This window comes from Natator depressus, chromosome 4 (genome assembly GCF_965152275.1).
Source record: "Natator depressus isolate rNatDep1 chromosome 4, rNatDep2.hap1, whole genome shotgun sequence".
Taxonomy (NCBI): domain Eukaryota; kingdom Metazoa; phylum Chordata; order Testudines; family Cheloniidae; genus Natator; species Natator depressus.
Window position 1 is genome coordinate 88448175 of NC_134237.1, and position 26618 is coordinate 88474792.

Genomic DNA, 26618 nt, shown 5'->3' on the forward strand with positions numbered 1-26618 from the left:
AACGGCATTGAATCCTAGAGACACATTTCGCGTATATATTTACTATGCTATAATTGATACACTTGAAGCTCATATGGAGAGGAGAGATGAAGTGCACAAAGAAGTATCAAGTAGATTTTCTTTTCTAAATGATATGGACTTATCTGACAAACAATATTCACAAGGTTCCCAAAAACTAGTTGACTCATACCCTGTTGACTTGAACGTGAATCTCTGTGGAGAAGTATGGCAGTTCCACTGTTATATGTGTGCAAAATTTAATGAAACAGGAAAAATGAAATTCAGTCACATTGATCTTCATGGCACAATATTGAAAGATGGAATATAGTGTGTATTTCCAAATGTAGAGATCACATTATGTATTTTTCTAACATTGATGATTACTAACTGCTCTGCAGAACTCTTTTTCTCAGCTGAAAAGAATAAAAAACACTCAGAGAACAGCAATGTGTCAGGACAGACTTGATTCACTTTCCCTGTCGTGTATGGAAGCAGACATGCTTCATCGAGTCAGCTTCGATGAACGTATCCAGAATTTTGCAATCAGAAAATCTAGAAAGAAACTATTTTAATTTCAGCATACATGTAAGTTTTGTGTCATTTAGAAAAATAAAATTTTGTTTTACGGTATAGTATTTTTATTTTGAATTACATATGGGGGGGCACCATAATCTTTTCAGTGCTTAGGGCCTCTAAAGGTCTTAATCTGGCCCTGTTTCTATACTTCATGGTCAGACAGGGAGTACTTGAAATATAGAATGCTCTTTGGACTCTCTACTGCCCCCAGCATCCTTATGAAGGTTCTGGTGGTAGGAGCTTCTTAACTACATCCATTAGGAATAATCATCTTCCCATGTATTGACAATTGGCTGATCAAGCAAAGAAGTTAATTCCGCAGTAAGGAAAGCTATGACCTTATTTGACAAATTAGGACTTGAAGTCAACAGAGAAAAGTCCACTTGGACACCAATCCAATCAATAGTGTTTGTAGAAGCCATCTCGGATGCCACAACAGTCACTTTACCTACTGACAGATTTATGACACTGAAGAACGTGATTTAAGAGGTTCAAATGAGTGCACAGAAACACCCTTGTCTGTGGCTCCTAGGTCACATGGCAACCTGCAATTTTGTCACACTTCAAGCCAGATTGCTCCTATGTTGCTTCCAAGAATGGTTGAGAACTGTTTACGCTCTTAACACACACAGTCTGCAAATTAGTGTCAATCCCTCATCAGATTTTGATGTTGCTCAGTTGGTGGAATGACTTGGAGAAGATCTGTGCTGGAGTCCCCTTCGCTCCACCTCCCCACTCTCTGACTAGGGCATTGGATGCATCTCTCATGAGGGGGAGCTCAATTTTGAATGCGCACCATTCAAGACAAATGAACTGCCCAAAGGTCCATTCTTCATATCAACCTCCTGGAGCTCAGAGCAATCAGATATGTCTGCAAACATTCCTTCCCATGATCAAGGGCCAGTCCAGAAACATCATGACAGACAACACAGCCACCACGTACTAGACAAAGAGTCGAGGAGCAACATCCCCTTCACTTTGTGCAGAAGCAATAAAACTATGGAACTGGTGCATAGCTCAGCAAATCTTCATCTGCACTTCAGGCTTACTGGGTCGTCTTGCTGATGGTTTGAGCAGAAACTTCTGCGAGGGCGAGAGGGAGATCAACAACCTCAAGCAGATGTAAACAGTGTCAGAATGAGCTCCACCCTGACATCTGGTGGTGAAGTGTGGCAAGTTGTGGAAAAGAACTTCAGTGGCCTATCTCATTTGCATAGGCTCATCCACCCTGCCTAGAATGAGGCCATAGCTGCCCAAATGGTCATTTTGGCTGCTGTGGGATCCCCAGTGTCTCTGTTATTGGGGCAGGAAGAATAAATTGTTATTACCCTGATTATGGGAACTGTGTTTGGAACTGTACTGGGCCTTTTGTTATGATGGAGGGACTCACCATCAACTAAGTAGCACTCGCTAGGCAAGGGTCATGGGTTCCAAAACTGTGTGAGTTGAGAGAGGCTGGGGACAAGTATTAATACTTGGTGGCATGGGCCCCTTGGTGAGGGCCTTACATGCTAATTGCACTTCCTCTCTCCACTGTGGAATATCAGAGCTAATTTTGATTCCATTAGGAGTCTAGTTACAGGCTGCTGAGCTCACTTTGGGCTAATGGTGTACCAGCACTGAGGCTCCCCTACTACAAGCTGAATTCACCTAAGAGCTGAAATCACTGAGCGTTGTGTTAAGTAGTGGGGAAGCCTGAAGATATATTGTGGAGCAGTTTCTGGGACGGCTGGAGCGCCTTGTGGACAGGCTGGTGGAGCAGTTTCTGGGACGGCGGGAGCTGCTTGTGGGACGCGGAGCGGAGCCAAGCGAAGCAGTTCATGGGGCAGCTGGTGGAGCGGCGCGAAGGCCTATGGAGCTGTGGGGCGGTCAGCTTCAGATCATGTAAGGTGCCCCTTACCTCTCTTCCCCACCCTCCCCCCAGTCTCCACCCAGGTTGGGAGGTAAAGCTCTGCAGATAAACTTTCGAATTCTGGGGCTGCCCTGACCAGGGACAGAGACTTTTTGGTCACTGGACTTTTGGGACTTTGGGTGATTTGGGGTTGCTGGACTCAAGAACCAAAGGGAAAGGGCATGCCCCAAATTTGCTTGGGGTGGGTTTTTGCTCATGGGTTGTGTTATGAATCCTGTTGGTGGTGGTTCCCCAACATAATGCCACATTGTTTCTCTCTGTTATTAAAATGCTTTTTGCTACACTCAGACTATGTGCTTGCGAGAGGAGAAGTATTGCCTCTTGGAGGCGCCCAGCGGGGGTGGTATATATTTGTCCCAGGTCACTGGGTGGGGGCTCGAGCCAGTTTTCATTGTGTTATTGGAATGGATCCCCTAGATATTGAACCCGGCCCTTGTTGCTGCCAACTCTGACGGGCAGAAGGGTTACACAAATATTCCCTCATCTGGGTTTTTTCTAGAAATAGACCTCTTTGCCACTGCCATCAACAGAAAGTGCTGGAAGGTCTGTTCGATAGGGGGTCTAAGCCATCAATCTCTAGGAGAAATCTTCCTCATTTAATGGTTGAGGAATCTCCTCTATGTCTATCCTCCAATGCCATTGCTCCTCAGTGCATACACATCTGGAGTGGAGCACCCATAGGGACTAAAACTCTTCGAGATGTTTGTTTCTGTTCAGGGTAAGTAACCTCTTCTGTGCAAAAGGGAAAAATGCAATTTCAGGGATTGCATGGAAATTTTAAAATTAGCCCAACAATGTGATTTCCACCCCCAATAGCAGGGAGGCAGAGGCAGGTATCCCCACTTCCACCTCCCTAACTAGGCTATAGCTCAGGGATGGGCAAACTATGGCCTGTGGGCCACATCCAGCCCACCAATTGATTTTAATATGGCCCTCGAGCTCCTGCTGCGGAGTGGGGCCTGGGGCTTGCCCTGCTCCCGTGCTCCAGCCGGGGAGTGGGGTTGGGGGCCACTCTGCGCATTCATGCCACAGCTCTGCGCTGCTCCAAGAAGCAGCAGCATGTCCCCCCTCTGACTCCTACGTTTAGGGGCAGTAAGGGGGCTCAGCGCACTGCCCCCACCACAAGCGCCGCCCCTGCAGCTCCCATGGGCCAGGAACTGCGTCCCTGAGCCCCTCCCCTGCTCCAACCCCCTGCCCTAGCCCTGATCCCCCTCCTGCTCTGGAACCCATTGATCCCAGCCCGGAGCACCCTCCACCCCTATATCCCAACCCCTTGCCCCAGCCTGGAGCCCCCTCCCTCACCCTGAACTCTTCATTTCTGGCCCCACCCCAGAGCCTGCACCCCCAGCCACAGCTCTCATCCCACCATACCCCAATCTTCTGCCCCAGCCCTTATCTCCCGCCCACCCTCTGAACCCCTTGGTCCCAGCCTGGAGCACCCTCATATGCTCCAAATCCCTCATCGCCAGCCCCACCCCAGAGCCCGCACCTCCAGCTAGAGCCTTCATCCCTCCCACACCTGAACCCCCTGCCCCAGCCTGGAGTCCCCTTGCATACCCTGAACTCCTCATTTCTGGCCCCACCCGAGATCCCGCATCCCCAGCCAGAGCCCACACTTCCTCCTACATCCCTACCCCAATTGCATGAGCATTCATGGCCCACCATACAATTTCCTTACCCAGATGTGCTAACAGTGCAGTGATTAGAAGCCCTGGCCTTGCTAAGGGGAGGCACTGCAGCACTGGCTGGTATGGAGCGGGGACTGGGATCCATCTCCCCACACCGTACTCAGCATAGTAGCCAGTGCCACCACTGGTTGGAACATGTGCATGTGTGTGAGGGGGCCCTGCCCCAGCAGGGGGATAATGGTGTGGGGTGGATCCTGGGCTCAGTTCCTCGCCAACCAGGGTCTCCCCAGGGCCTTATCCATATAGTGCTGTCGTTGGTACAAAAGAATTATGAAATCTCTGAACACATCAGAATGTATCTGTACACTTATCCAGTGACTTTATTTCTTGGCAATTGTCATAATAAAGTTCCTTTTCTGGAACATCCTTCCCTATACAGTATGGCTGACTTCTTTTCATGCTTGCCAAAATATCAGTTTTCTGAACTCCAGCAAGACTATGAATTGAACCATGACTGTCCTAAGACAGTAAACTAAGCGCCTCTGTGGCATTTAATAGTTATCATATTTCTAGGTTATTTTTGCTTCAAGACTTAAGGTACATAATGTATCTCTGATTAGGTATATAATCAAGGTTTGCTGAGGTAAAATATGAAGCATTGTTAGGGTTATTTTTAGAAATGTGACGCGAAAACTCATCAATTGGATTTTTCTGCCATATTTGAGGTTTTTCTTAAATATTTTCCCTCTTTTATAAGAACTGTAACATGGCAGAGCTTTTTTTTGCAATGGTTTATAATACTAGAATCGTTTAGATAATTAATACTTAGTTATTTTAATTTTTTTTGCAAAATATTTGGGCAGTTTAATATTTTTTTCTTTCAAAAGATACAATAAAATAAACAATGTACATTTAGCTCAGTGTTGTGCTCCTGCCATTTGCAGTAGAAGTGCTATAGTTGCTGTCTTGGAATATTTTTCTTTTTGTGTATTGTAAATGAGGAGAGAGTCTAGGAGAGACAGAAAATTTGTATCAAGTTGCTGCTATTACTGACCCATTTCTAATCCTGAAGCTGACCTACAGGGTGCTTACATGCATGTAGTCGGTGCTGCTAATGGTTTGCAGTGAAGTCAAATGTCTTGTCTGCAGAGCTCTATAATGCAACAAGTGAGAGTGACGATAAATTGCTTACACCTTTTGAGTCTTTAATTTTGCACCAGTAGTGGTTCTGAAACCTCCCTATTCTCCACCCCACCCATCCCCATCCCAACATTATGAAATTAACTGCAAAAAACAGCCACCACCAAACAAAAAACCAGATGGCTGGAGGGTTTGCATGGCTTATGGTGCTCTCAGAGCCAGAATCTGTTTCATTGTCAGCTGGCGTTCAGACCCAAGGGAGTACTGCTATAGAATGCTTTGCTAGACTTTCATCTCCAGTGGATCTTGCTTTTCCTTACTTTTACTCAGGAACAAATAAACATGGTTAATTAGCTACAAGCCTTTTCATGCATAGCCATTCCAGCAGCCTGTCTAACTATAATGGCTTTTTAAAAGCTTAAATGAGAAGATGAATTGGAGGCACTTTTCCTTGGAGCTATGAATGAAGAATCTAAAACTATGGCAAGTGGTTTTTGTTTGATTTTTTTTCCAGAATAAAAAGCCACTGACTTAGCAACTGGTTTCTTATTCTACTCTGTGACATGGTCTATCAGGCCGCCTTTATCCCCCTGCTGGAGGCATCCATGCCCTGACATCCCCACTTAAGGAAAATCCACTCAAACTGGGCTCCCAACAAGACACTCCTCCAGAGGCCTAGAAAGACCTGGAGGACATACTAACAAATCAAGAGTCAGAAAGCCAGTTAATAAGGCTTGCTTGCTTGCTCTCACCTCAGTGGTTGAGCTGGTGAGAACCTGGAACAAAGGAGGAGGTTCTCAGTTCTAGCCGAGAAACTGAGGTCCAGGTGAGGGCCTTGCCTTCAAGCACTGCAACAAAGGGCTTATACTTAAGGTTTTTGTTTCTTTACTTAAAGGCACAGAGAGTCAAAGCCTGAGTTTATTTTGTTGTTTAACTGTTGAGAGACTGGTTTCAGAGTAACAGCCGTGTTAGTCTGTATTTGCAAAAAGAAAAGGAGTACTTGTGGCACCTTAGAGACTAACCAATTTATTTGAGCATAAGCTTTCGTGAGCTACAGCTCACGATGAAGTGAGCTGTAGCTCACGAAAGCTTATGCTCAAATAAATTGGTTAGTCTCTAAGGTGCCACAAGTACTCCTTTTCTTGTTGAGAGATTGACGCCCTACTTACAGCATGGGCCACACATAACGAGTGTTACAAAGCAGGGCTGCCCACAGGGCGTGCTAAAGAGCAGTCCCACCTGCCACATATTTCATGATGAGAAACAAATGTACGTTGCATGACAGGGTTTCTACTGAATAGGTTTGCACTCCCAAGCTGTGGCATTCCATCACTGATGAGTAGAAATACTTCTACGACATCTATTATGGTTGCTGAGCTGAGCATTACATGGTTGTGACTTACAATATATTATTCAAGTAAGACTAACACCCGTTGGTGGGGAGCTTTTTTTCCCTATTTGCCTCAGGCTCTGAGCTCATCATGGGATGTAACTTACCTGTTGAATTTTTCTAAAAATAACTATTATGCCTTCAGTAAAAGTAATTAACATTCAAAGAGCACTCTTTGTGGCCTTTACTGACATTGGTCCAAATCCTGTTATTTTAAGTCAATGGAGTTACTTTGAATTAACACTAAGGAGACTGAGAGTAGAATGTAACCTACCGTCTAATCTTCTCAACAACAGTATGAGAGGGAGACAAATAGTAGTATTCCCTTTTTAAAGGTGGGAAATTGAGGCAGAGAAGTTAAATGGCTTGCCTAGGACTATAGTGGCAATTAGTGTCTGTTCAGATTAGAACCTGGGAAAGCCTGTGATCAAACTACTAGATCACACACCTCTCAACAAATAAAGCTCTAATTTTGGATTATCAAATTATTTAAGACAAATACAATTCTATATTACAGCTAGAAAAATGACCGCCAGATGGTGCTATGCAATAGCTAATGAAATAATTCAGCCAGGGAAAATACACTGCTATGTTTCATTTTGTGAGGGGCTGAGCATAAGGAGTTCCTCTGAGGGGAAATTATCATGTAAGTAAGGGACCACCATCCACAATCATTAGAAAAATGGGACAAATTTATGTATATTCCTAGCAGAGGCATGTGATCTCACAAGGCAATAACATTCTTAAATCTTCTGGGGTTTTGCATATTGCCACCAGACTACCTGCTGATATGAGTGGATATAAATTGAGGACAGCAGTTGTATCTAATTATACACAGCAAATTGTGTGCTGCTGCATTATGCACCATATTCAGCATCTGGTAGATTTAAGATGTAGCCACAAATAGAGCACATTGCAGTAGTCTAATCTTATGCAATGAGGACATGAATCATAGTGAAGTCCACATCCAAAAGAAGAGGTTGCTGTTTCCTAGCCTGATGCAAATAAAAGAAAGTTGTCCTGCCTATTCAACAACTGGGAATCTAACCAGGCTCTCAAGTTGTAAATACAAGTAGCCTCAAACAGACATAATCCTCACCTTATTCCCCAACCCACCAATATTCCCTCTGTATAATATAAATTGAAGATCTTCTCCAAAGCATGTTAAAAATCAATGGAAAGACTCCTATTGACATCAGTAAATTTAGGATAAGACCACTCCGTGAGCCTTAGTCTACTCACTCTCACCCATACTCATGTTCATCCAGGCACTGGGTAAAGGTACACAACTGTAACATCTGGCTCAGAAAAGAAAGAAACAGATAGGTCTTGTGTGTGTACTGAAGGCATCACAATGACATGTTATCACTATCCCTTCTACTAGCCCCACGTACATTTTTAATAGGAGGGGGGACATGATGGGACCCTGTAGAACTCCACATGAGAGGAAGAATAGCAACAGCCCAATGTGACGTTCTTCAAAATCTGAGAGAAAAGACAGAAGCCATTTAAGGGCAATGCCATGCACTCCTCCTGGAGGTCTGCGGATGGGTCAATAACACTTTATGATCAGTAATATCAGTATGGACAACTGATCTTCATTAATGGCCAGTAGGAGGTTGTCAACCAGTGCATCCAGCTCAGTGCTGATATTCAGAATGGCAAGGTTCTAGGAAATCTGAACTATCTAGATGCTGTGGGATTGTCTTGCTGCAATCTTTTCAGTAATCTTAACCATATTGTCAATGTGAAGAGAGAGCTTCTTAGGCGAATCCAGCAGCCTTGCTTTTTGTAACAGAGACGCTGACAATTTCCATTAGAATAGGCTCCAGATATATTTACCGGACTTCAGCAAGGAAGAAGATATATCCAGAACTGGGGTTGTGGCACCTGTTCTGTCTCCTGCTCTCTGTCACATCACATGCCCTCCATTGGGGCTTTCAGCCATGGAACACCTTGTCTTAAAGGGACCTTGATGAACAGAGCGGCTGCACCAGACTCAGCTTGGCTCTTAAAGGGCTACTGCCTTGTTATAGCAGCTTTCTCCTTCAGAGAAGCGCTATTTGGAGAAGACCTAGAGAAGGTAGCCAAAGAGTTCTCTCTCACATTTCTTCTTCTTCAGCATCGTAGGTCCTTCTGACTCAGACCCACAACCTTCTCCTGTCACAGCACTTTTTCATCTTTTTGTAGAGGCTCTTTTGAGCCTGGGGAACCTTATAAGATTCATTAAAAGCCTCACAGATATGATCAATTTCCTCTTAGTCTCCCCAAACACCTTTTGAAGGATAGCCCCTACTAGTTTGCTTACAGTTTGCCAGGGGTTTGTTCAGATACCTAGGCTTGAGAGGAGGTTACATAAGGAAACATCTAGAATCTGTCCCTTGTTGTATTCCTTTTATATTTAGAGAGACAGCCTGGCTTATACATTTTTTTCCTAGACAAGCCCTGGAACTCTCTCATAGACAAGTCCTCATGGGAAATTCCAGCATGGGGCTTCCTAAAGTCTATTGTGATAATCTCTTTGGAGGAGCAAGGCTGGAGATTTGTTGGTCCTAGCCTGTTTTGGTCCCAAACAAGTTGGAAAGATTTTGACCCATGCTGGACTTAAACCACTTCAGAAATGGAATTTGCAGGATTTATTTCCAGCTGGAAATCCTCCATTCCATTCCATTCTGCTTTTCTGGTTCCTGGAGGATTTCCTTTACTCCATAGACCTCAAGGATGCATATTTTTGTGGGTCTGTCATTGAATTTTCCCAAACTCTATGCTTTGGCTTGTTCTCAGCTCCCATGGTTGCACAATCAGACCTTATTATCCATAACAGTGTGCCAACAGTATATTTTCCATTAAGTGGAATTTTCCAATTTTTTTCCCCCTGGGAGACAAAGGAAAAAATAAAAAGAACAGGAGTACTTTGTGGTACCTTAGAGACTAACAAATTTATTTGAGCATAAGCTTCCATGGGCTACAGCCCACTTCATCGGATGCTTAGAATGGAACATATAGTAGGAAGATATAGATATAGATGTACACACATACAGAGAATATGAAAAGGTGGGGTAAAAGGCTAATCAATTAAGATGAGCTATTATCAGCAGGAGAAAAAATCTTTTGTAGCGATAATCAATATGTTCCATTCTATGCATCCGATGAAGTGGCTGTAGCCCACGAAAGCTTATGCTCAAATAAATGTTAGTCTCTAAGGTACCACAAGTACTCCTTTTCTTTTTGCAGATACAGACTAACACGGCTGCTACTCTGAAATCTGTCATAAAGGAAAAAATAAAATCCTCCTACTGGCAAATCATCTTTCACATATTTCTGGCATCATGTAAAATTATTGACATGAAGTTCTGTTTAGATCAGGGAGTTAATGATTTTTTTATTGACATTAAACAGAAAATCACTTAATGTCAATTGATCATCAATCATTTAACATAAATTGGTGCTCAGGTATTATTATGATGGATACCCAGGGAATTCATTGTGATAGACAGATCTGAAGTAGATGCATCTGCTAAATTATTTGCTACATAGAAAAAAACATTTGTATTAAATGGACTTGAGATTATATTAATACTTGACTGTATTACTACTAAGAAAGAAGTGGATTGATTGGATCTTTAAATGATAGTGATTGACTGTATTTTTTTCTTCTTGTTGTCTCGTAGAGGGACTCATACTACTCACTCTTAAAGAGTGTTTCCTTGGAGAAACAAAGACAATGAGGACCACTGTTGCCTGCCACCTCCCTCCCCTTATTAATAGGAATCCAATCATGTAAAATACCCTGAGATAGACTCAAATGGGTGTATGTCTTCTCTGCAAAGTTAGCCAGGACTAGCCCAGCAGGGGAGGAGCATCCCCATTGCAAAGTGCTACGTGTGCCAGACCTGTATTACAGAGTCCACAGTGCTGCTGTACTGGCCTGTGTGCTTGAATGGATTTCTGGTGGGATATCCCGTGGTTCTTAGTGGTGCATAAAAGTGGACTGCTCTATGAATTCATTCAAAAGAGGCTCTTTTCCCCCTCCCCCTGCCCAAAGCGGGAACTGCTGTCCATGGTAATGACATGAGAACAATACTTTATGTAAATAACTTCCAACTGGACTTACTATTTATTAGCACAGACAGTTCTGAAGGCGAAAGCGAACAGTGTTTGGCAGCAATAACTTTCAATGAGAATACCATTAGGGAATGCAGTCTGGAAACTGTAAAGCGATTTGTAATGTACCTGACTGGCTTCTCTGCCTCTCTTTCTTTCCTGTCAACTGAATATAAAATTATGATTTTGGGGACACTTCCCCAATTTGAGTTTTACTGATATCACACCACAGCTTTACCAGAAGGCTGGTATCAGCCTCTGGCTAATGGGCAGCACAGAAAGGAGGATTTCTTGGATGGCATCTGTTCAAATGCTGTGGAAATGCTTCAAAAAATGAGCTGGCAAACATGGGGTTAAAATGCTGATCCAGTAAAAGAAAGTTCAGTGCAGAAGAAAGAACATAGACAAGAATGTACAGCCCAGGTGGAATTGTGGAATAGGACTGGAAGACTAACAGAACCCAGGCTTGATTAGCTTGCATTTACATGGCATTGTAGATAGGTTGCCAGCCAGAGCTGGAGTGAAACCTGAGCTCAAGCCTATACCCTCAGCCATGCCTGTAGCTCAGGGTTAAAGCACTCTCAAGCTTGGGTTAGAAGTGTATGGAAAGGAGGTTGGGGTGACACCTAGGCTAGAGCCCAGGCTAACTCTGCAATGAAGACATACCCTTAAGTGTTTTATATAGCCACCCATCATCTTATCTGAGCACCTAAGGAATAGTCTCTGCTCAGTTCTTCAGAGGTCTGGGGGGTTATTCCTCCTTGGCTCCAAATCTGACAAGCACTTGTGGATCACAGGTGAAAAAGTTCACCATAATTGAGCATTTTATCCCATTTATGTCCTGAGACAATGTCCGTATTCAGGTAAATATCCATACTCTCTCCACCTGATCCTTGAATTTCTGTAAAATGGATTTTTTTCATGTACCTTAAGTGCAGAGTTAAAGCTGAAATCTCATTCTGAATTAATGTGACTGAGCTAAATTTATTGTTGGTGTAAATCTTGTCTTCAGGGACTCCATTTGATCCATTGTTGCCTCTCTCATATGTGGTTCTGTTTGGACAATCAATCATAATGGGAAAACATTTGTATAATTACTCAACAAAACATGTTATAGTCAAATTGTTAGCTGTGTTTTTCACTCTCTTTTTTCAGATCCCCTCTTCCTTTCTCTTGACAAACCATCACTTACTTCCTTTTCTTTTGTTATCCTACACATTTTTCATTGTATACCACTGGGTATCAGCATTACTCACAGCATAGGTGTTTCTTTTAGTAGTCTTTTGGATTGCCTGTGAATTAACCATGTCCTCAGCAAGAATATTTACTCATAACAGAGTGAGATAATGATAGAATTTGAGTCTTTAATCTGCATTTGTGGAACCTTTCCTCATAGTTTGTGTGTGCATGTGAAATTTTGTGCAGCTTTTCCCCCCGACTTTTTTTTAAACGAACCTATTTGATGGAGTTATATGAGAAGAGACAGTGTTTGTTTTACATATTTATTTTTAAAACAAAAAATGAGCTTTATCTGTAAATGACTGTTCAAAAGAACATGGTAAATGGTCACAGAAACAAGAGTCTAATGCATTTCACAAAAAAAGTGTTATATTTATTTCAGTGTTTATTTCTCTAAATTTGCTTGTTAATTTAGGTTCATATACAAGCTTCTGTTAAGGTCTTTACAGTCCTTCCACTATTAAGTAATAATTTTTTACATTTTTTTACTTGATAAACATAATATTTGCCATTTCTAATATGTAAATGCATTGAAACGTATGTTTATCATATAAGTGCAGCTTTAACAACTTTTGAAATGTTTAATTTACTTTTTAACCTTGTTTGGATGGTACAATCTATCATGGAAATTCATATTTAGTAAATTTAAAGAAGCCTATTTTTCACTTCAAATGCCACAAAGCCTTTATATATCACATCAAGGAATACTTAAAATCTTTCATTTATCATGTACAAGCACAATAATAGACATATTCTAATCTCCAATCAAGGGCAACCATCACAGTTTACTGGAAAAGAAACTGATTACTTGAACATACCATAAATCATCCTAAGGTCTGCATGGTAACAATCACTGTGACATGCTTATTGAAGTCGATGGGAGGTTTTCTAAAGATTTCAAGTTGGGCTTCAAGTCTGCCCCAAAAGCATATGATTCATTATCATTTGGCCTCTTCACAAAAATATTGATTTATTACATATATTTTTATCATATCAATTGTAGATTTCCAAAAGTATATGAACCCACTGATATTTTTATATTAATTATATTTTGGGGTGGGAGGTGACAAATTTCATACCAGAGAGTTTTTTAAAATATATTGAATATTGTGCACAGTTTCCAAATTTTTTAGATATAGTGAAAGATCTCAAGTTATTTTCAGTGTGTCACATTAATGTCACCAAATCTTCTTCCAAAGAAGAGAGTTCTGTTTTTCATTTTCCGATTCTCCTTTTATTCCGTCTAGCCTACTCTGTCCATATTTTTTTTGGTCTTTTTAGTTTGATCCGTGCTTTCTGATTGCTACAGTGTGTGTCGCTTCTTATTTGATTTTCCTATCTACTATTTTAAATCCCTGCCTATTTTTCTGTTCATTTTTATAGATATTTTGCTGTTTCTTTGTGCTGTTTCTATCTCAGGGCTCAGTCCTGAGTACAAAGAGCTGCAAACTCCCATCAATGTGTGCAGTGTTTATCCCCAAAGGCCTTCTCACCCCCTTGTGGACCATGCAGGGAATGAAATTGTGAGATGTCGTCGTGTCAGGGGTGTAAAAAGGCTTCTTACAGGCTTCTTTCCCATCCCCCTCACGTACAAAGGCTAGTCACAATCTGAGCCTAAATTATTAGTCTAACAGCAATACAACGAATATAATCCGAAATAAAACAGGTAAGCACCATTTCTTAACCCTCCTTGAAAACTCTGTCTAGTCAAAGCATCAGTATTAACAAGTGTCACCAAAGAGTATTATAAACTCTCCATTGTATGGTCTTGTTCCCCTTTTGAAGATTGCCTCATGCTATGTGGGGTGGAGATTCTTTTTAAACATCACTGAACTTTTTATGCTCATCCTACAGTATTTCAATATATATATGCACACTATCTATCTGTATCGATCGGTTGTCCCTTGTCTTGGCTTATACTTACAAGTTAAGTTCTTCAGGGGCAGGCGCTGTTTTTTTGTTCTGTGTTCGTACAATGCCTAGCAAAATGGGGTCCAGGTGAATAACTGGGGCTCCTAGGTACTGGGTTAATACAAATAATGACAGTTACTATTATCAGTGAGCCCTTGAGGAAATTCAGGGATATGTCTATGTCGCAGGGTCTGCTCAGACTTCCCCTCCCTCACAGTGCTCCCATTAGCCCCTAATTCCTCCAACCGCTATCCCCCTACACACCCTTCCCAGGGTCTGCTGGCCTTTGAGCCTTCCTTCAGTTGGTACAGAGGCAGAAATGCAGCCCTCCTGTCCCCTACCAGGCTAGTCCTGACTGAACTTTTCTCAGGGCTTATATACAGCTGTCTCCACTTGGCTCAGCCTATTCCTCTGGGCCAGCCCTCTTTAGGGCCTGCAGCTGGGCACCCTGCTGAGTGCCTGGGCCTCCAGTACCTGGCCACTCTGCCAGGGAGCAGGGTGCGGCCAGCCCCTTTTAGCAGGGCATTCACAGGGTTTACTTCTGCCCTGCCACAGTCTGTTTAGTGTATTGGGTGCCATTGTGTTCCTTTATTGTAGAACATGCTTGTTGAACATATTGTAGAACATGTGTTGAGTATGAAATCATTTATGAAGAATGACACCAGGATGATTATCAGATTGAACTGTCATCTCTATGCATTATAATGCAATTTTATTTAGTTAAGCAGCAGATGTATAATGACGTTAGAATTCATAAATCATTTATCAGATAATTTCTATCATTATTCCATAATAGCCTAGTCTTTTTAGGGAGATTTTCTTCCTTTCCCGGTGTCCAATTTAATTTAAAACAAAAATATGTCTGGGTTTCTCAGGACAGAAGCCCTGAAAAATTAAATTTTTAATGGCTTCTGGACATTTTAAAAAATTGAATCAGGCGCCTTATGAGAACATTGATCCTTCCTCTGCAGAGCTCTTTAAATTTATCCTATGAACGTATAATTTCCAGGCACTGCAGCCTGGCTGGAACTCCATTAGTCACATGGAAAACTGATAGTATTTTGTTCTGACACATTTATAAATGCTAAGTATAATAAAATTGGTAAAATTGAAAAAATAGATATTGTTTATACAGTGAAAGATACCTTGGGATAGAATTTAAAAGTTCCCGTTAAAGGTTACCTTGTTTCGTGTATTTAATTCTGTGCACCAATCAGTCTGGCTACTGACCATATGATATATTTAAAACTAATTAAATTCAGTTTCCCAAAACATACAGCCTGCATCATGGGAAGAAAGTTCCTTCTAGTTGATCCATAGTTGAACACATGCTTGATCAAAATTATTTGCCTTGTGCGGCACATTTAAGATAAGTACCTATGGGCTGAGTGAGTGACTTCCATAGTGGGGAAAACACTCTGGGTCTGATTCTTATTTATGGTAAGGCCCCTTTGTATCGCTCTGGCTGTACTAATTTAAGCTGTGTGTAAAAAGGCACTAGTGTAAATCAGAATTTAGGCCTCTGCCTCTAGTCCTTAAAAGTATCTCACGTGATCTTAGTGATTCAGCTGTAAAGTACTTTTTCCTAGCAAACCTTGTATATTGTAGATTTGTGGGTATGATACTGCAGTTATAACTCCCTCTCCCTCTTTTGCATTTTGATGAGCCACTGAAATATGCCCTGATATTTTGTTGCTGTCTTTGGAAATCATTAGTAAGGCTACGTTTTAGTCATGGGTATTTTTAGTAAAAGTCATGGACAGGTCACAGGCTGTAAACAAAAATTCACTACCCATGACCTGTCCATGACTTTTACTAAAAATACCCGTGACTAAAACTTGGAGGGAGGGCTGCCCGGGGGGCTGTGGCTGCAGGGGGAGGGTGTCCCAGGTGCTGGAGAGGGGGCAGGTGGCGGCACATGGCCCGGGATCTCTGCTGGTGCTGAAGGGGGAAGGGGGCGGCCCGGGACTCCCGCTGGTGCTGAGGGGGCATGGGAGGCAGCGTGTGGCCCAGGACCCTGCTGTTGCTGGCATGAGGGGGTTTGGTGGGGCCAGCAGGCTTCCTACCTGGTTCCGCGCCTCCCCTTCACCCCCAGCAGCAGAGTGTGGGATTGGGGCACAGAACAAGGTGAGACGGCTCTGGGCAGAACTTACCTGGGGGGCTCCCTGAAAACGGTGACATTCCCCCTCTCAGCTCCCTGCGGAGGCGTGGCCAGGCAGCTCTGTGTGCTGCCTCCGCCCAGAGTGCTGGCTTCGCAGCTCCCATTGGCCAGGAACCGTGGCCAATGGGAGCTGCGGGGGTGGTGCCTGAAGGCAATGTCTTTCTCTCTAGGTACTTATACGGACCTCATTATATCTCTAGTGTGTGATTGTCTCCCTAGTAATTAAAAATCAAACAGTACAAATAACCTCTTTCTCCTTTCCTCACCTGTTAAAGAAAAACCTCAAAATACATATTGGTATGTTTAACTGGATGGGCTGAGTAAATGAATGCACTGCAAGAAGCTATTGTGCAGATTTTTAAATGTTTTTTGTTCAACAAAGTACAGTTTTCAGTATTATTACTTACTGTTTTATTACACTAGTGCCTAGAGGTCTCAATTAAATACAGTAATTTATTTCTAATTCAGGAGAAAGTAGAATTTCATCTGAGGGTTTCAGAAGTAGAGCAGGAGTTTATTAACAATTCTAATATCTCTTTTCCTTTCCCTACAGGAAACTCACATTATTCTCTTCATGGCCAGCAGAAGAAATAGACTTTCTTGTTCACTGCTCCCTACAGAGATTTTACAGGTGGTTGTTAGGGAAATACAACAAAATTTAATAAGAATAGATAATACTTTTCCTGTAAAATTAGATAGGCTATTTTATAGGCAGGTGCAAATGTAGCCCTATTTTAATAACTCAAGAAGTCTTTGTTTTGATCTATATTTGTAGACATTAGATTGTATTTGTGTGGACTTCATACTTCATCAGTATAAACATTAACAATAAGATTGATATAGTATTACTCTGGATTTACATTGGTGTAACTAGGAATAGAATGCAGCCCACTGACTTCAGTGGAGCTACTCCTGAGCTAAGTGAATGGAGAATCTGCTCGTAAAAACTGCAGTTTCCTACATAACTAGAACATATAACACATAACTTCTAACACTGTTGCAAAAAGGGGAACAGCAGTATTTTTCTACTCATGAGCATTAAGTTTTACCACAAGGGAAACTAAGGTATTTTTCACCCCCAAAAAAACAAAAAACCTAAGGTATTTTTGTAAACATTCTATGTTAAGCCACTGAAGCTTTTGGCTTGTTTCCAGAGCTCTAGCACTGTCCACTTACATGGTACTGAATTGCTATAAGAAAGTTTTGGATATTGGCATCACTGACCCTTTTGTTTCAGAATATCTGTGGAAGGAGTTTGTAAATGCACTGACATCTATTCCGTTTTTCTATTGTCTTCAGGACAGGAACAACTGTTATTCCAGAAAGTTTAAACTCTTACTTCTTAGTAGTTGTAAAATCGGTAAGTATGTTAAAGACACATCATATGGCAGAAATGACATCCTATAATTCCTGGTGTAAAAGCTCAGATAACTGGAGGTCAGAGTAAGGAATAAAACTGAATATAAGAAAACTTTGTGAGCATGATGCATGTGAAAACTGGTGCTAGCCTCATGCGGGGATGTAATCTTTGAATACAGCCTATAGGAAGCTATTTGCATTTTTTAGTTTACATTGTGGGTCTGACCCTGCATTCCTCATTCAGACAATAGCTTCTCAATGACTTTCCTTTCACTTTCAGCTCTTTGACTACAGTGGGAAGTTTTGCTTGAGAAAGGACCTCAGGATCAGGAACATACTGTAAATTCATTCTATTCTGAGGTAGCATGGGGATCCTGTTTTTCCATAACAGTGTTTTGAAAGATGTTATTAATCCATTACATGTCTGAGATATTTTTCAATCATTATAGCTATGAAGAAATCTACCTCAAGTCATATTGGGCTACATTTTTAGCCTGTATTGGTTTTGTGCCTCACAAAACAGAAGCTGAAAACTTGGCCCAGAATATTCATGTATGAATCAAGCAGTTAAAGTCTTGTAAAAATATCTAGACCATGAAAATGATATTCTCAGGTTTCAAATCTTGGATATGGTTTCACAGAGTACAGTTTATAATGGCTTGTCCTAAAAGGATTGCATGTTTATGAAATGCTATTTAACATATGTATTTCTATATATGTTATTAGCAGATCAGTCCTTTCTTCAAACCCAGAATTCTAAGGCAGTGTGGTCTGGCAGAATGAGCATAGGCTTGGGAGACAAAAAGTCCAGAGTTTAGCTCCAGGCTCTGTCACTGACTCACTTCATGGCTTTGTGCATGTCACTTAGCCTTTCTGCCTCAGCTTTAGCACAATGGGGATAATAATACTTAGCTGCCTTACAAGGGTGTTATGAGGATTAGCTAATGCCTGTACAGTGCTTTGAAAATACAAAGCACCATACACATTCTAAGTATTATTTAGTTTATAAATGATGACAATAAACCTTTAAGAATTAAAGGCCAAATTGCCCATCTTGTGGGGAAACACACCAGTGGTGGAGAGGAAGGAGGCCAGAATAGTATGTGAAGTTCATCTTGTGGAGTTTCCCTCACACTGTTGCACTGGGGTAAAGAGGTTAACTCCCCGACCCCACATGCCCCACAATATAGTATGTGCATTCCCCAAGATCCACTTGAGGACAGGCTGCCCCAGTGGCGGATTAGCTACTGGGCCGACGGTGTTTGTGCCCCCAGAAGCCCTGGGCAATTGGGGGCCACTATAAAAATGGGCACCCCCGTGCCCCAACCCACTCTGCCCGCCCGCTCAGCATTCCTATGGGGTCCCCGGCAGGAGCACCAGGCAGAGAGGGGCAGGCCCCTGTACCCTGACCCCATTTCCCTGGCAGAAGCGTGGGGAGGGGAAATGCAAGCAGAAGGGGTGGAGAGGGTACTTGCTCTGGCCCAGGGCCCCTCAAAGCCATAATCCTTCTCTGCTCTGCCCACTTGGAGACCCTGTGAACACCCTCCAGCCCACTGTGTTTTTTTCCTTCCTTCTGTCTGCCAGCTTCTGCCACTGGAACTCTCTTTAAAGGAGGCCTCCACAGTGCAGAAGGATCTCAGTGGAAAGGCTAAAATAGCCTTCTAAATTTTGGGCAGGTTGCATCCCTACCGACCATCCATCTCTTCCTCTCTGTAGACCGCAGAGTCCAGTGAAGGGGAATCTGCATGGGACAAATGGGTGGGGATGGTATCACGGAAACCACATTCCTGCCCCTATCAGCTAGGCAAGGAGAAGTCCTTGCAGGGAGGGTCTCCTGTGTGCAGAGCATCAAGGATTGCAGTCTGGCTCTGTGTTTTTTCCCTCTAAAGGCTTGTTTTTCTACATATTTTGATTCATTCATAAATGAGGCGACATTAATGCAGTCTAAAAAACGCTCATGTGCTGCAAACTGTTTTTCATTCTGCTGTCTGACTGCCGCCTAATTAATCCTTAGTATGCTAATTGCATCACCTTTTCCATGGTTCATTGCTAAACTGGAAGTTTAGAGAGGAAACCCATACAAAAGCTGATCAGGACTTGAAACAGAGCTTTGAGTTATATGAAAACTATAAATCTGATCCTAATTATGGCTGGGGAATTCATATCCGATTTTATAATGTCATGTCATGTGTATTCCTAGTGGAAAGTAAGAACTTGTACATCAAGACTTTTTATTTAAAATTTATTGGTGTGCTTTGATATACACCATGGAATATATATGTATATAAATAATTTTCCTGACTTGGAAAGCAGTTAAATATTCCCCCTGGGTTTGGGGAAGCAAGGTAGGACCCACAGATGGTTTAGAAAGCCCTGATATAAATTGCAAGAACTATGTAACCAAAATTAGGAGAAACTAATTTTAGGACTGTTGTTTTTATAAATAATGGCAAAAGTAATTGTGTTTTAATGCTGGCAAAAACCTTTTAAAAATAAAACTTGTATGGACTGTTGTTCTTGCCCCAATAGTTATATAATTAAATTACTTTGCTAGGAAATATTAAGGAGATGTGTTCTTATATCAAATTATGGAGATTTGCAAATGCAGCTGGTATTAACAGTAATGTGATTTACACATTTACCCTTTGCATCCAGTGAATTTTTTTTCCAAAGTGCTGTATTCCACCGTTGTAAACATTTTTTACTGGAGATCAGTATTTGAATAGGTTGTGTGTCTAGGGGCACAGGTATACATTCATGGTTATCCCATAGCTGACTTACTACTATGTTTAAATGCTCTTCTGAATTGGGGCTTTTATTAGCACAGTTTCAGACAACTGAAAGTTATTTTGAAAAAGCTGCCTTATGTTTAATTTGAACAGTCAAAAATAAGTTTTAGTGCTTAGTAGAACAGACAATGCATTTTAATTACCTTTACGGTGTGAACTTTTTTAGAACACATTCTTGCTTGGAGTTACTTAGCAAGTCTGACAAAACTTATATTCCTTGCAAGCAAAACTCACTTGTGAAGAAATCAGACAGGCTACCTGAGTAATTCAGGGGAAGTAAATTTTGCAATTGTTCAGATAGATATTGCATAACAACCCGCACTATTACTGTAACATTTAAACTTAAGTGAGAATCATACAGTGGAAACCTTGTGCAATATTTTGAAAATGTATCCCTTTATTCTTGGAAGATGAATTTTCTTCTACAAAAGCTTCTATCACAGAACATCATATTAAATAAGTCAACTAGTATCAGTATGATGGTTTCATCTGCACGTTTTATTTTGCACATTGTCAAAATAAAATTGTAGGTCAGACACGGAAAAGAGTAATGGTAACATTTTAGGCAATGTAGAATAACAAAAACATCTCTAAATATTATTTCCATCTAATTATAATCTCCATACATTTCCAGGGTCGATGTCTGATAGTGACACAACTGGATCAAGAGAGAATATATGCACACTCCAATGAAATGCAGAATTTTTCTTCTCTTTGTAATAATTTTAACACAATATTGTCCTTAAAAGAAAAGAAGGATTTGACTAGAAGACTTTGGGAAAGTAAGTGTCTTTGTCATAGTAGGTAACAGTATAAAATACTTTAACCCTTATTTGGAGGCTAGATAACCAGCAGTTCTGAATATTGTAATCTCTTTCTCTATGTAAATGCTATGAATAGGGGGTGGGATTTTCAGATGAGCCTAAGCTGTTTAGGACTACAAGTCTCACTGACTTTTGTTTCTAAGACATGTAGGTGCTTTTGAAAATTCCACACATGGCAATTACAATAACACACAATATAGTCTGGAAAAAGTCTAAACATTCAGAATATATTGGTCTATTCCACACTGTCTGTTGTGGTAACATTTGGGGAGCTCATGTTTAGTAGTTACACATACATCTTGGTTGTTGGGTTTGAAGCACCCACAGGGAGTTGGGAGGGGAAATACGTTTAGTGTCACAGTATCAAGCATTTGTGGGCTATCCACTAAGGAGCATCTTTTAAATCTAGGAAAAGAGTTCGTTGTTACCTTAGTGGTGCAATGGAGCTGGGAGGGACTATAGAATTCTAAAGTGAAAACTGGTGGCCATACTTAAAATGTTAATTAAAACTCCAAGTTCTTAATGAACCAGCTAGATCTCCTAGGATCATGTAACTGGAAGTGAGGGCATCCTTTGCATATGCTGTCTTAAATTAGCAAATCCCCTCATGGAAGGAAAGAAAGTGATGTCAAAGCTTACTGCTATAATTTCCATGGTAACACTAATGTAAGTGACTTGACTTACTTTTATTTTCTTCTTGTTTTTATTTGTTAAAAATCTCCATTTTTCATTAAAACAAAATTATATTGAGGCCAGCAAACAACATCAAATTAAGTCCTACAAATTACAATGTGAGTTGTCAAATTCTCTCTCTAGACTGGGAATTAAATTAACAAAACAAAAGCAAATTAAGTCACCCTGACTTTTATAATGATGTAGTTTCAAGGATTTATTATAATATCTGTTATGTTAATATCTCAAATTGCTGTTACAAAAGTCATATTTGATTTGATTTTAGGATCTCTGTATTCAGCTGCTCAGAGAACGCCTCTTACCCAGATGCCCAGAGGACAAAGACCTCAAGTAGGACAACCATTTCTACCTCTTAGTTTAGAATTTTCCTTTTCTGGGTCATTTCTTAGGAGGGTGGGATCATCCCCTTCCTATGGTGCAGATTTGCAGAAGTTTTTAAACTCTTCATGTACCAGTGAAGGGGATCTTCTGTTATAGTTTATCCCTTGAGTTCAAGATGTAACAGCCAGTAAAGAGGATCGTGAAAGCCCTTGAATATAGATACCTGCTGACAGAACTTTTCTACTTGTCCCACTTACATAGTCATTGAGAGAGAGAATGAGAATGATTCTATATCCTGGAGGTTCAGGCACTCACCTGAGAGGGAGAGACTCAGGGTTTAATCCCCCTGCTTCAATGACTATTTAAGTACTTATCCAAAGTGGAACAGGGACAACAGGAGAGATGGAGAGAGACTACATCAGAATATCCCATAGCCAACTGTTTGGGGCACCCTTCTCAGAGGTGGGAAATCCCTGTTCAGTTTCCCCCTCTGCCTGATAGAGAGGATTTGAACTTGGGTCTCCCATATCCTGGGTAAGTGCTCTAAGCAGTGAGCTAAAAATGATAAGGAAGGCATCGCTTTATCCAGCTGGATTTTTGGGTGGTGCCTGATCCCATAGGCATGCTCTCAGCAAACCCACGGGATTGGACCCCACAGGCGAGATAAGCATTGCCCCAGCTATCTTTACCTGGTCTGAAGATCATGCTGGGCCTTAAGCATGAGATAGGCATTGTGCACATGCTGAGTGGCAGAAATTTTAATAGAGAGAATTTAGGTGCTAGGGAATTTTAGGTACCTACAGGACTAGGTAGCAGCCAAGAAGGGGTTTTGAGGATCTGACTGGTGCCTACATTTTGGATGTAAGCACCTCTAGTGAGGAGTTAGGCACCTAAGTACTTTTATGAATCTGGGCCTTTGTGCCTAAGCTGGTAGAACTGAAGATAATGGGAGCAGGGCTGGTCTGGTCCCATTAATAGTGTGCTTGTTTTTTGTTTGTTTATTTGGATAGCACCAACGGTGTGCACATAAATGAAAGGCAGGTTGTGAATAATTACTAACAAATAATCATAATCACATAATATCTTAAACATATTGTAAGGTGGTAAGCATGCATTTTGAGAACACTGAGTATGCAAAAATACTTTAACAGTAAGACATCTGCTGTGCAGAACTGAGCAAGTTCAGAATTTGTAAAAAGAAAATATTCTTCTTTTCCTATACCTTACTTGTGATTATATAGCATAATTCACTCATTTCTGATTTAATATACTGTTTTTATCATGGTGTTCAGATTGTAATAATACATAGCATGAAATGACAGTGTGCCTTTAACTGGATTACTCATGCCACACTTGATTTTATTACAAGAATATTATAAAAAGGCAGAGAAAATGAATCATTTCCTAAGTTAATTAATGTATCACTTACCAACTGTCATTAAACCCTAGTTAATTAAATATAGTGGCAAAGTTAATTAAGAAGACGGATACTTTCCTAAAACAAATGAACAAGTTGCTTAAAATACAGGTTCCTTTAACTTCTTCCTTGATTGATTTAATAGACAGCTGCGGTACTATGTTATTCGCTCAGGGATAGAAGAGCCTTTGGTGATCTGGAACAGAAAGGTAATGAGGCATTGCATGCAAATCTAATAGAAGGTAAGCATGGTCTGAAGTGACAAGTGTGTCAGAAATAGGATGACCAGATGTCCCGATTTTATAGAGACAGTCCCAATATTTGGGGCTTTGTCTTATATAGGCACTTATTACCCCCCACCGCCGTCCTAATTTTTCACACTTGCTGTCTGGTCACTCTACTCAGAAAGCAACATACAGTGCTGAAAAGCATATTGAGAAGTTCCGAATTGGAACTTCTTTTCCTTATAGCTACCACATAGTTGCAGACAAACTGATAAAAAATAAGTAGAATTTTATAAATTACTAATTTAAGTACTAATTTAGCAAATCTAAGTCAAAAGTGTGGAACTGTGGAAATAGTGAAAGTAAAAATCCTAATTCTATCCCTGCATATTATAATTTTCTCTTCTGCAACTGGAGCTGTCACCTACCTTTTGTAGATGTACCTTTCTGTATTTTAAAATATTTCTCTGCACAAAAATAGCGATAGCTAGTTTTCTACTCTGTGCAGTTTAAAACAATTATTCTGAAAAATCTCTAATTCACAAATTATTCACCCACAGAATCTATGAAAACAAGGGAATTTAAAAGTCATGAGTTGTCTCTATTCTGTTATAATCTGGTTCTTTCCCTAGTGAGGAGAACAGTGTATCTGATTGCCTCTTAAAATATTTCTTTTACCAGTCAAACCGTAGTCTTCTTTGGGATTATATGTTGGTAAAGTAGTTGAAGCCTTTGCGCTGACCATTTATCTACACATGCTAAAAGCTGTTGACCTCTTTAACAGAATAGCAAGAATACCTGAATCCTATAAACTAGTTTCAATATACTGACTGTACTGTAGCAATGCAGCAAGAATGACACCATTAAAACAAATGGAGCTTCTCGTTGTGGTTTTGCTGATGATCACTTAACAGCATATTCTACAAAAATCCAAACCAAAACAAAAAACCAACAACAAGCAAGCGAAAAACCACTTACAGCTCTGACTTGGTGCTTCTTAAATATATATTTTTAACTATTAGATTTTATGTTGAGCCTCCTGGCCAAACTGTATGTGTTACTATGCTACACTTTAGGTACCTAGGAACTTTAGAGGTGATTTTACATTTCATATTCTTCATCTTTCTGATATCTTTAGGGTTTCTTGTAGATTTATGATTGTGAGATTTATTTATTTATTTATTTTTTTTAGGATTAGGTGAAAAAGATGCTGAGACGAAGAGAGGTGGCAGGAAACAAAAGGCATTAAAATATTGCATTTTTCTCTTGAATCTGTTTTTTTAACATTAAATGAGAAAGTGAGAATAAGTTTTCAACATCAAATTAAAATAAATGAACCATACAAAACTTTCTTATAAATTTACTTCAATTCTCTGTTAAAAATTTAGAAGAAATTTACATTTTGGTTAAGAAAACCTTTAAAAGAAATAAAAGTAGAACTAAAGATGCCTATATGATGATAAGAAAGATCAACATCTTTATTTAACTTGGCATGTGCAAATTTATCAAGAAATGATCATTAAATTTGATAGAATAACTAAAGTATTATCAAAAAGTAGTAATCCTATTGAAGACCCTGATCCTGCAAAGACTTTTGCATGTACTTAATTTTACGCACTGTCAGTGGCTTCAATGGGGCTACTCACAAAGTATGTAAGGTTAAACATGTTCAAAAGTCTTTGTGGGATTGGGATCTAATTTGGTTCTATACTGAGAAGATAATTTTGTTATCAATATTGAAACTAGGCACCTATAATACAGGACCTTAGTAAGTGCCAGTCAAACCCTATGGGGCCCAATCCTGCAAAGATTTAAGACTATACCTAACTTTATTCATGTGGATATTCTCACGCAAGTCATACCTTAATCACTGGATTAATCACATATAAGCATAATATCTTGATACATTATGCACATTGCAAGTTAAATTCAAATATTTAACTTTATTACCATCATCCTGTAAGCATCTGTATTTCAATTTATGACTAATGTTTGTCATACTTTGAGCCAGAATTTTTAACAGATCTTTTAACAACCATTCATAGGCAATGGTGCACAAGCCAGTACAGTGAATCATTACAAGGCATCCTTTAAATCCCACCCTGTGAACGCTGTACCTGCAATAAGCATAGTTTACTACCAAACCCTATATGTGATGTATACATACCTGAAAAAGATTTTGATTAATTTATGGCTAAGTAAGTTCTTCAGGGGCTGAGCACTCTGTTCCAATTCAGCAAAGCACTTAAGCATATGCTTAATCTTAAGCATGTATTGGCCCCTTTGATGCTTAAGTTCTTTGCTGGATTGGGGCTAGAGTGCTCAGCACCTCACAAGATTGAGCCCACAGTCAGTTCCAAAGCTCATTGAAGTCAATGGGAGTCATTCCATTGATTTCAAATCAATGGGCTTAGGATATAGCTAGGTTTGGATTGGAGCAACCAGGGATTTTACCATGCTCACTCCAACCTGGTATTACAATTGTTCACTACTTTGAACCTTCTCATTCTCAGACATAGCATTCTTGGAGAAAGGAGAAAGGTCTGTTTCCAACAATGACATAATTGTGCAAGCCTATAGTTGGCCGTTGCTGTGACATTTTTCTGAATTATCTCCTGTATGGGACAAACTTTTGGGAATGATGGAAAGAACATAGCATATTGCTTTTCCTGTGATCTTACCTCATAGGGTATCACCAACAGAATAAGGGAGGGGAAAAATTAGTACACATCACAATGTCAAAATAATTTTATTTACAAGACAAATTATTTGTTAATCCCAGGGGCCCTGATTCAGCAATTCCCATAAGCGCCTGCTTAATTTTAGCCACATACTTAAGTGCATTGTTCAGTAGTGATAGGGTTAATGTGCTTAATTTCAAGCACTTAATTTCAAGCAAATGCTTAAGAGGTTTACTGAATTGGACCTAA

At 40.5% G+C, this 26618-nt stretch overlaps 1 protein-coding gene across 1 annotated transcript in view; it reads left to right on the forward strand.

The window, feature by feature from the left end:
- The window catches only part of LOC141986963 (uncharacterized), an 81145-nt gene that overhangs the window by 46186 nt on the left and 8341 nt on the right, over positions 1–26618 (forward strand). The window contains exons 8-12 of the mRNA XM_074952057.1: positions 16615–16692; positions 17361–17421; positions 20844–20991; positions 21992–22056; positions 23610–23673. Coding sequence (XP_074808158.1) covers positions 16615–16692; positions 17361–17421; positions 20844–20991; positions 21992–22056; positions 23610–23673 — 416 coding nt within the window. The remainder of the gene's footprint in view (positions 1–16614; positions 16693–17360; positions 17422–20843; positions 20992–21991; positions 22057–23609; positions 23674–26618) is intronic.